A 12,180-nucleotide genomic window follows, 5' to 3' on the forward strand; every position below is an offset into this window, starting at 1 on the left:
ACGGAAGTTGGAAGACCTCTTATAAAAGTAAGTAAGTAAATGAACTTGCAATGTGAGGGTCACTTTTCATTGTTTCTATTTCACAAGTAATATTTCTTTTGTCAGAGTGTAAAAGTCATTGAAACCAACTTGGTACATTCTTTACATGTAGGTGGTTTTACAGCTCTTACAGCAGTAGTAGTGGAAACGTATTGTCTTTAAAGCAAGAACTAATTTCTGAAAAAACAATGAATAACCAAAAGAAAATGTAATTGCATTGCAGGTAAACAGACTATTGTTAGAGCCATGTTTTGGCACAGTATTATATACCACCAAATTAATATACTGTTCTATTCCCAGCAAGCTGCCTTGTGCTTCTACACTTCCTCCACCCTTGACAGGCTATAAAAGAGGAAAAATACCAGGGGGTTTACTGCTGTGCAAACATCCACCTGTAAAATAGACTGCCCTGCTGCTCCACTTCACCGCCCGTCTGTTGGGCTCTGCAACAATCCGGCCCATTCATTCACACAGGCCAAGCTGAAACTGAAACTCCAGGAGGGAAATTGCCTTTTTAGGCTTTATTTTTCATGTGACAAAAAGGTCAGTGTGTTTTTATTCACACTGGGCCCATGTTTGTGGAAGAAGGAAACCCTGACATGATGTTAAAGATAGCACTGCTGAGTGAAAACAGGCTGCAAATACAGTACAATGCTGAATGGGTGTGTAATATGAGTATGCATGATCATACAGTACCTGGACATAGTCTGTAGTCCCCGGAGGAGATGCTTCCTCCCTGGGGCACCATGCTCTTCATCCTGAAGGCTTCTTCAGGGTGGTTGAAGCGGAAGAAGGCTGACTGGCCAAAACACAGCATACAGCCTGGAAAAACAGCAAATACATAATTTGTGTTAGCACAGGAACTTACAAAAAAGACAGCTTCAAGGAAGTAACCAAGTTTTGTGAGATTCATTGAAAGTGTATGAGTCAGTTTATCTTAAAGAGGACCTATTATGCTCATTTTCAGGTGCATACTTGTATTCTGGGTTTCTAGTAGAACATGTTTGCGTGGTTTAATGTTAAAAAAAAACACTTAATTTCTCTCATACCGGTTGTGCTGCAGCTTCTTTTTTCACTTTCTGTCTGAAACGCTCTGTTTGAGCTAATGCCCCGCCCTCTCGAAAAGCCTGCTCTGATTGGTCAGGTGGCCCATTCTGTTGTGACTTGTCAAACAAGTAAGACTTTTCGGACTCCGCTTCAGCTCCGCTCTAACTAGCTTTGCTTTAGGGCGTGTCAAACTAGCCACTAGGCAGGTATTATGCAAATGTATTACTTGGTGACATCACCGTGTTACAGAAGAAAAGGAAGGATTTCAAGCAAAGTGTTTCAGGCAGTTCAGGAGCAGTGTTTCTGTGGGGGAGAATAAGTCCTTTTGGCGTGGACTTTGGGCTTTGTAACTTTGCAGACTATTTACATGCACAAAAAACTATATAACACACTAAAGGAAAGGGGGAAAAGCATAATAGGTCCTTTTTAAAACTCAAAGAAATTTGGACCACTATCGCCCCGGTGAACTTCTGAGCACATGCTGATAATTTGTAGTTTGACATTATGGGAAATATTGCTTTCTTGCCGAGGGTTAGATGATAAGATTTGACACTACTTTAATGTCTGTATGCTAAATATGAAGCAAAAGAATCGCATTTTACAGAATGTCAAATTATTCCTTTAAGTTGACAAATGGAGCAATCATCCAAAAACAGAGACACAGAAGACTGTCGTAGTAGTCAACAGAAAGGTAAGTAGGGTGAAGAACAGGCATCAGAGTTGTTCTGACAGCATCAGGGGTGAAAGCAGTGCAAAGCACTCAAACAGGAACCAACAAGACATCGAGGCTGTGCTGACTCAGACGACACTGTGTTCACCGTCATCAACACGGTTGTACACACAAAAAAACAAAGCATGAGGGCACAGGTCACTGTATAAATGTGATGATGTTTGACACTTTGAGATGATAAACCGAGATGAGGAAAATTGCAGCCAATGTAGAAGACAAGAGAGGAGAAAAGATCTTTTAAGTATCATAAAAGTTTGGGCTTTGCACCAAAATGAGATATTCATAATTTCCACAAAAACACACATTTGTATTTGCATTTCAAAAACTAAAGATTTTTTTTCCTTTCTGGGAAGCAGGAAGCTGCATCAGAAGTGCAAATCACTTTTTAAATTAGTAAAATACCCCCCAACATCAAATGAGCCTGTCTTCTCTGGCTAAATGAAATGCCATCGGTTTACACGGATGAACTATCTGATGTGCCTCGCCCAGACATCCTGCGTCTACAGGAAATTCATCCAATTAAGGAGATAAGATGCTCTAAAAATGCTGTTTCGGGATGTATTTAAGCCCACAGTAAACAAAGTGATGACAGAGCAAATCATCTATGTAAAGGATATTCAGTTTGTTGGATGTTTCGTTAGCTATAAGGCCAGTCCATTCAGTCATAACCCATTTTAGGTTCTCAGCTGCACAGTGATCTCACTGCTATCATCTATGCCATATACTACGTACACTCCGCTGCACAATTGACCAAATGCAGAAGTTCCTCGGTTTGGTTGCTAATGAAAGGATTCTGCGATTGTCACGTTGAAGATGATGTCGCAGCAGTTTCACACCGCCTACACTGAGGGGGGTACTATCAGCAGTGGAAAACATAATACAGAAAAGGACCTCGTACCTAAAGTGAGTTGAGTCGAGCCGAACCATGCAGTGGAAATGAGGCAATAGTGGACCGTTTAGCGGCTAAAGGGCCACATATTTCCCTCAGGAGTCGGTGGCGACCAAAAACAGAGCTAAAAGGAGAGTGATTATTGGACTTAATTCATCAGGTGGACACAAACACGACTCCATATGAATGTTGCCTCCTCTCTGCTGGATGTTTAAATAAGCAACTGTTTGGCATATCTACTTTAGTTAGTGATAATATGTGAGTTTTGTGTTAATAGCTCGTTTCCGCTGCCCCAAAGGGGCTGAAAAAATCCATTATTGGTGCCAAATTTAAGTTGCTCAATGCTGCTTTGAAATGTTCCATACAGAGCAAGGTGCTCTACTGATAAAGCGCTCACAACTCTTCCAATGATTCACTATTATTCAAAGTAAAACACACATTGCGCTTGTGTGGGGATGTCCGCCCTGTCAAGAATAAAAATAAACTGCTAATGTTGTCTGTGAAGCAGCAGGCGCAGCATATTACTATAGCCATTAGTCAGGAACCGTCAGTGTTGATCCTCACACTGTTCAGGCCTGTATTCACATGACACAACCCAACCCAACAAACACTCGGTCTCTATGGCACCACCAATCGCATCCACTTACCATCCTGGTTTGAAATGTCAAAACACATAACGCACATAACTAATTCATCCCCCTTCATGTTGCCACGAGCTCGATAACAGATAAGCAATCTCACGTTTATTGCTTTCTCAATATAGCCCCATTGTCCTGCTGTGATTACGAGGGAAAGGTCTTCCGGCCCCGGGCAGAGATAAGATCCCTCCTGTCGTCAGTGGAGAACACGAGGCACAAGGTAAAGACGGAAACTTCTCCATTACACAAGAGGCTGCGGTGATGTACAACAAAGCCAGATGCCCTTTTATTTTGGACAGACACACACTGACAGCTTGGGAAGAAACCGCCTGATTACATCATGAGCTTTGGGCAAGAACACAACTGAGCGACAACGATGGAAAATAGGTGTTTGTTCAGTTTGGACAAGCGGTGTTTATATGCGGCCCATAGACTAGTTTGTCAAGTAAATATATTCCTTTCCATTTCTGCTGTTGTACTATAATATTACCCTGTACCCTGTGCACACAGTTGTGTATTCGGCACATAAATTAAGACTTCATCCGCTTGCGAAGATTTGCTGACTAGTACAGTGGTGGGGCTAAATAGCAGTTAAATTGATACTTTTTATTGGTACAATAAATGCCACATGCCCCACAGTACTTTGCTTATTTGCATTAGTATTTCTTTTTCACCATCAGTATCTGTATGTGGAATGAAGAGGCCAGTTTTTTAAATTTCCATCAGCGTTCCCGTCGGTGGTTACGACACCATCCACAACATAATTTTGGTTGGTATTTTCCGCAGTTGAAATTGTTTCTGTCGATATTTGGAAGTCTCATCAGACGGAAAATGAGTGAACCATCAGTCTGGTCATGAAAGGAAAAAATAAAAAAGATGCTGAATAGGATATTTGAAAGCAGTCATCAGGATGTTAATACCGCGGTCTGCAGAACCACGTCAGCTCAGCCACCGTGTCTTCATGCTCTCCACTTCAGCAGTCATCCGACTCCCCTCACCTAGCTCCTGTTTCCTCTGGATCCTGGCAGCAGCGCTCTGCTTCCCTCCGCCTGCCTGACTCACACTCCTACGTCTGACTTGCACTAACACGATCTCCCCCGCTGAAGATCAATTCAGCCACTTCCAAGGAAAATTCTGGTTAACAGAACGTAGCTTGAAGCGGTGTGTGAATCTGACACAGTCGTGACAAACTCGTCTCACGCTCTGAGATCTGGAGGGGTTTGGTGACAGCTCGTGGCACACTGCGTCACTTTTACTCAGCAGTTCTGTCAAACAGTGAACGTGTCTGTTAGAGGGTTTGGGGGAAACAGGTCATATTACAGGTGCAGTGATGAACCTTTCATCACTGCACCTGTAATATGACCTGTGTCAATATGAGCCTGTTATTAGGATCAAATAAAGATCATTTGTCAAGTTTTAGCATAGAAGCCTACTGTACACAATATACTGTATGCTTCCATCATCACTTGATGAATTCTGTGGACATCAATTGCTACACCCAGTTGAAGATGAATGGCTCCAGGCTCGGCCTGGGTCTCATTCACATAAACGGAGGACAGGAAATAACTCTGTATTCAGCTAATAGTGCATTTTACAACTTTTAGGACCTAATGATTTAAATAAGACGTCTCTTTTCCAATGTAAGTATATGGGGAAAAGTCTTTTTGGGCCCCAATGGCATCACGTGACCGACACGGAAGTTGCAGTGCCACCGTTTGGCCACTACAAAAATTTGCTTCAGCGCCCGGCGCTCTTCCTGGGGGCTTGGTCGTCATCTACACGCTTTACGCTACGGCGAGCATAAAGCGGATCGATTTGATTTTAAGCGGAGACAGCGCGACCGTGGCTGAAATAGACGAAAAGTTCAATGAGCGCTGTTTTCTTTGGTTGCTACAGTCTCCAAGTCTTTTCCAGCCTATACACCTATGTAGTTTTTCTGTCAACGATGCGTTCGATGTTAACATAACTCACGGGGGAGTGCAAAATGTCGCCACACCGGCGACTTCAGGGAAGCAGGAAGATATTCCAGTTCTGTTGTTTCGCTGTTTCGGTGTCTAAAATGTGCAGCTACAGGCTACCGGTAAGATACGTTGAAGTGTTGTATTTGAGCTGCAGAACACCGGTGAGATGTTGTGTCGTCTTTGAAGTGTTGTCATTTTTTTATTTCTTTGGATGCAAGCAAGTAGGCAAGGATGGAGAGAAAAATAATAAACACCGATCCTGCATTCAAAATCGGAAGCTAATTTCGATCCATTTTCGATTTAATATCTAAATCGTGACACCCCTACAATGTATTGTGGTGGTGTTTCCTTTTTGTAGTGACTGATGCTCCAGGGAGGTGCATTCATGTGCTACATAAAGACTTGACTAACAACTTCCATACACTGAGTATCTGAGAGTTACTCCCACCCAGCACCGACAGCATTGTTCAGCGTGGTGTTACTGTGTGTGTGTGTGTGTGTGTGTGTGTGTGTGTGCGTGTGTGGACATGCAGGCCACAGTGGTGCAGAGGCAAGCTGATGGATTAGGGGAGACATTTCTCCTCCTCTACACTGTTCTCTCAGCACAAACTGCTGCTGGCAGCTGACACTCACTCACTGACTGAGTCCTCCGCTGGCCCCGAGGGAGCCTGACCCTACACATCAGCAGCCTGCGGGGCCCCGGGTGTGTGTGTGGTCACTGACAGCAGAGAGCCCACCATGGGATCAGCACATGATGAGTCAGCAAAACAGAGAGCACATACTGTATATACACACAAACACATGCTGACTCTAAAAACAGTGGCAAGTGTGTACCATTATACACCGTGGTACTGTTTAGTCCTCTGACACAAAATAATGGCCCACTCAAAAACGTTCACCCAACTTTTTTACATGCAAAATAGATTTTACAACATTTTTAGGAGGTACATTTTTTTTTTTTTAAATAAATAAATGTAATATTGCTGCCCAGTGAAAACCATGCATCTCTAAATATGGTGATTTTTTTTAAACAGAAAAACTAAGGGATTGAATGTTTCTTAATAGTTTGAGAGAATTCTACTTCTTAAGCAAAATTAACTTGAAAAAATGAAAAATGAAATTATTATTTTTTTTAGTTTTGGAGATACAAATCTACAAGACTGTAGTTTTGATGCAAATTTAGCCGAGTTTGGTTTATTCTGACGGTCTATGCAGTGCTGGGCAGTATGGTTGACCTCAATATCATATTGAATATTGATAAGAACATATTTCTGTTATTCATATTTATTGCAATTATGGTAAAGCTATGCAAAATTTATATTCAATTCAATCAACTACTGTATGTCTCACTGTTATGCATTGTATCAGACAAAAGTCATCACTATAAATGAAACGCTTAGTCTATAAAATGTCAACAAGTGCTGGTAAAATACCCATCAATATTTCCCAAATCCCAAATTACGTCTCGTTTTGTCCTACCAAAAGTCCAAAACACAAAGAAAAAAGTCAGTTAAAGTTGCAAAGGTATAAAACAGAGGAAAGCAGCTCGCATTTGTGAAGCTGGAATCAGTGAAAGTTTGGAGTTTTTGCTACTATAATACTATAGTTCTAGTTGGCTAAGTAATTGTTTCAGCTCTAATGTTGACGGTTGTTAGCCTCGAGAGGATCACCGACAGGAGGTTCGGCTGAGCAAAATTGCTGAAACCAATATATTTCCCAATATTAATGAGAACATTTTTGTGATATTGGCATACAATATACGGTATCACAGTATGGTAAATAAGAGGTAAATTCCAATTGCCTCCCTGGAAAGCCTCACTGTTTACTGTTCACTCTCCTAACACCTCATTGGAACTGCTTTAAATTACTGCTGACCAAACTGAGCATTTCTTACTACGGCTGCTCCACATTTAAAGCACTCAACAAATCAACCAGGACTGAATTCTTAAGGATTGCAACTATAAAGTCAATATGTTTGCATAACCTCAGGGGTGATGCCATTTATATTGCTCCTATTTTTCTTTTCTTTATGAGCTCCAATCCTAAAATATATCTCAGCATCTAACATTCTTGATTATTTGCCCATTTACTGAGAGCAATAACTCACACATCACGGTGACATTTTCAAGGAAAACAGGCAGTAAATATAAAAAAACTGACCTTTAAAAGAGGTTTTCAATAAAAAAAACTAATTTATGGTTGAATCGCAAAGCAAAGCCGATGTCATTAGCATCAATTCATGGGCTGCATTTTCCTAATCAATCCATCTGGTTTAAGCTTTCAGTGAAACGATGTCGCTGAAGTCCATTACTGGCAGTCTCTTGATGCCAATTAGCACTCATCAATTCAGCCATTACAACAGCACACGGCTACTTATCATGATGGATCCTCCTGCAGCGAGGAGACACACTTCAGGGAGTGTCAGACAATAGATCTCGACAAAAAAAAGTGTGAATTTATGGTCCTGTGAGACACGGAGTATTTATCCAGGTCCCTGGAAGGGGTTCAGGATTATGGAGACGCTCTAAACGGGCCATGTATCACACTCAGTGAGGAGGGTTGGGATCATAAATCATGTAGTTATTCATTATAGAGCACCCACGCAGTGTTGATACAGAGAAACTGCACTGCTTCATTTCACAATTACAGGAATGAAACGTAATTAAATGGACGCACGTGGTGTAAAGTCAATAAACGGGATATGACCGATGAATGAAGAGAGAGAGAGAGGTCTGCTGGGACACTTCCATCTTGAACAAGATCACCAAATAAAAATGTTCTAGATTAGAAGGAGCCGACAGGACAGGAGCATGTCGATAGCTTATCTCGACCGTTTATGGAAGCAACGTCTGTTTCTGGTCTCAAACAGCAGTCTCCACCCAAACAACGGCGGGGTTTTCCCACCTTATCTCCGGCACTGAACAGATCTGCTGCAGACGTGCCACTCTCATATTAAACAGACTGCCGGGCGGGGGCGGTTAATGAGACCAGAGAGATGCCGAACCATAAACCACGCAGAGAAATTAACCACACCTCAAACCACTAAGTCCTTTATTTAGACTGGAAGGGCTCAAAGTGAAAGATGTTTGGGATGAGTCTATTTAACTGGCACGTCTGAATGTTGCTCAACACATTTAGAACTTTATTTTCCAGGACTCAACAGAGAGACGAAGACCCGCCTCTTCCAGTGTCCCCCATGGGCCCTTATCCCATGGTCCCATGGTAGTCCACCGGAAGGTGAGTGACTCTGCCTCTCTTTATTTGTCAGTTATCTACCCCCTTAGCTGTCCAGACATCACCTAGTTAGCGGTGACTCATGGTGATGACGTACAATACTGTACAAAGCATAACACCAACATACATTCTTTCCCGATACCGTATCAAGCACACGTCTCCCTAGGTGGCCATGGGAGAAACTCTGGTTTTAACTCGTGAGGCCTCGTCTTTAAAAGGTCACGTTGTCTCTACGGTGATCAGTCATCATGGGAGCTAATCAGCTAAGGTGACGGGGAAAGTGAACCCAGGGGTGATGGAGGTTGAGCTCTCTGGGGATCAACTTTCCCCACAGCAGAGAGGGTGGTCCTCTTTGACATTTGGAAATTAAGTTTCATAACTCGCTGTAAACCATGGTTTCAATGAAGGGAATGCAAAGCTACTTTGGGGTAAAATGAAGGACAAATGTTGAAGCGTGCGCTCTGGGTTTGATTTAGATAGAACACCACTGAATGGGCAGATCCAGATCTGCATGTTTCAGCTGTTTCTATTCAGTTTTTTAATGCTGGAACTCACAATTCTGGTCTCTGCGGGTACACAGATTTACTAAAAGCACAGGCTTATTTCTCCTCCCCATCAGCACGGTGAAAAATTAAGATCTTGGTTGTTCTGCGTATCCAGATAAAGCAGCATTAATTAATGAATTATACAACAGCGCACATATTGACTACATTATTCTAGACATCCATCAGGCTTTTTAAAGTCCCAATGAAGTGAAACACTTTGTCACTTTATGAGCTACTTTGCTGTGGTATTATGTGTACGACTATTTCTCAAGTAATGTAAAAGTAGCTACAAAATTCATTTACATCAAAGTCCAATTACTTTTACTGACAATCTGTCCTTAATCTGATGGGTACCACATGGTGCAGTTGGAGGCATAAATACAAATTCCAACCAATAAAACCAGGATTTTTGAGAGAACCTGCCCGTCCAAATAATTCAAACTGTATACTCTCCCTATATTACATCTGATTTACTGTACCTATACCATTATATAGAGAACTAAAAGGGGTACTGCAGGGATTTCTTGTATTGTGATGTGAAGGTTGTTACTGTAATAGGGGGTGTAACGATTCATCTACTACATCGATGTATTGATTTATATTCCTACGATCCAACTACATCGATAGGTACTCGGCGATAGGTACTTGTCCCAAACTGTTTGATCACTATCAGCGGTTGATCACTGTATTATTGATCTACCGTTTATATTGAAAATGAGGACAGAAGCAGCGGGTTAAACCACTGTTCATTTAACTTGAATGGAAGTTGGTTTATTCTATTTTGTGTTAAATATTGCACTGCCTTGTATTTTGAGAACTGAATCAGCGGGTCCTGCAGTTGCACTTTTTTTATTATTTGCATGTGCAGCGGTAAAACATCAGCTCAGCATTTGGCCTAACTTGGTTGGCTTTAGCTATTTAAAAACACACACACACACACACACACACACACACACACACACACACACACACACACACACACACACACACACACACACACACACACACACACACACACACACACACACACCGGTATATTCTTCTTCATCTCTTCCTTCACTCCTTCATAAGAACCCTCTGACCTGGAATAAGCACGTCAGGATTCTTCCACAAACCAGCGGTTCGGGATTAGCTTGCTCCGAGGCCGAGCTCAGCAAAACCAGCCGCGGTAGAAACTGAGATCCGTTTAATCAACGGCTGTGCTTCTGACGGGAAAATATGACACATTGCCATTTTCATAATTATAACGATGTCATATAGGAAAGGACAGGAAGTGCTGGTGAGAGGGATTGGCTTCGCAGAGAGGAGGACTGGGAGTGTGTGTGTGTGTGTGTGTGCTGTGAAATCCCCCCAAGGTAATCAGTTAGATTGATTCCCTGACCGGAGAGAGAGAGAGAGAGAGAACAATTTCTCCTCAACACTCCAGGAATGATTCGTCTAATCACAGCCTTCATCACAGTGAGTGCACTCTGAGTATCACTGCAAGAACAGCATCTCTCAGACCCACACTGGGCTCCAGAGTGAACAAGAAACAGCCAAAACCAGGAAAACCAGTATGCTTTAAAAGGTGCTACAGTAAATCATTTATTATGTCACGTTATCGACCCTTCTATCTATTAAGAGCTTTCCATATGACGCATCTTCAGGACTGAGGACACACACTGTAAAGAGCATCACTGCCTTCCCACAAGGACGCTATAACCTCATTCTCTAATGAAACTGCAGGAACACCTAAGTGGATTAGAGAGCCCATACTGTAATGCAAACAAGAAGGATTGATACAGATTGAGTCAAGGTGAAAAACTATTTATAGTACTTGTCAGTCAGCAAAATAAAAAATACACAATATGCGTCATTGTGCAGCGTAACTGTCGGAGCATCTATAAGAGGAATCGATAGTCATGGAAGCCACTGCCAAGAATTTACCTGCATTTGGCGGGTAATTTCAGACCCTGATACTAGGGTTGTAAGTTAACGCAATAACAACGCGTTAACAGAAATTTCTTCTAACGCATTAAAGCAACTTGCGATTTTTAGGTTGTAACGGGCTCAAAATGAAGATACCGGCATCATATGAAACTAAATAAACCTAAGGAATCCATTGGTACCAACCATGTCAAACTAGCTTGTCGAGAAGCAGGTCCCTTGACCTCTGACCTCATGATATGTGAATGAAAATGGGTTCTATGGGTACCCACGAGTCTCCCCTTTACATACATGCCCACTTTATGATAATCACATGCAGTTTGGGGCAAGTCATAGTCAAGTCAGCACACTGACACACTGACAGCTGTTGTTGCCTGTTGGGCTGCAGTTTGCCATGTTATGATTTGCAGTGACAGCCCTAATTTATATGATGTATATATTTGAGAAGCTGGAACCAGGCATGATTTATTGGCATTTTTACTTGATAGATTACTTCAACAATACATTGATTATCAATCTGCTGGGGGTTAATTAACTGCCACTCAACCAATCAATTAATTGATTCAGCACTGAACATCAACACAAAGAAACGCATTGCATTTTTTCAGATATCAGAAATCAGAAATTTTAAACTATAATTTTGGTAATTTTATATTAATATTTTATTATTTTAAAACTGATAATTGTATTTTATTTAGGCAAAGTTTTAACTGTGTTATTATTCACGGATTCACTGGAGAAGTTTGGAATTATGTACTCTTACTCAAAGCACTGTCATGTAAAGGACCAGTGTGTAGGATTTCGGGAGTTCTATTAGCAGAAATGGAATATAATACTCATAACTATGTTTTCATTAGTGTTTAATCACCTGAAACTAAGAATCGTTGTGTTTTCGTTAGCTTAGAATGAGCCATTTACATCTACATAGGGAGCGGATCTTCTTCATAGAGTGCGCCATGTTTCTACAGTAGCCCAGAACGGACAAACCAAACACTAGCTCTAGAGAGAGCCTTTCACGTTTTTACGTTACCTGAAGGCCACCGTAGTTCTCTGACATTGGAAAGGGAGGAGTGAGCGGAGGTACATTCAGTTGGTTGCATCTGCAACCTCACCGCTAGATGCCACTAAATCCTACAGACTGTACCTTTAAATTAAAGTATCTCTGTGGTAT

General features: G+C 41.7%; 1 protein-coding gene across 9 annotated transcripts in view; it reads right to left on the reverse strand.

Annotated features, from left to right (window-relative positions):
• Window positions 1-12,180, reverse strand: part of phldb1b (pleckstrin homology-like domain, family B, member 1b) — a 104,876-nt gene that overhangs the window by 70,086 nt on the left and 22,610 nt on the right. For all 9 annotated transcript variants that reach the window (XM_074640131.1, XM_074640141.1, XM_074640134.1 and 6 more), the window contains exon 5: window positions 736-861. In XM_074640131.1, the coding sequence (XP_074496232.1) occupies window positions 736-861 (126 nt within the window). The remainder of the gene's footprint in view (window positions 1-735; window positions 862-12,180) is intronic.

This window comes from Sebastes fasciatus, chromosome 7, assembly GCF_043250625.1.
Source record: "Sebastes fasciatus isolate fSebFas1 chromosome 7, fSebFas1.pri, whole genome shotgun sequence".
NCBI lineage: Eukaryota > Metazoa > Chordata > Actinopteri > Perciformes > Sebastidae > Sebastes > Sebastes fasciatus.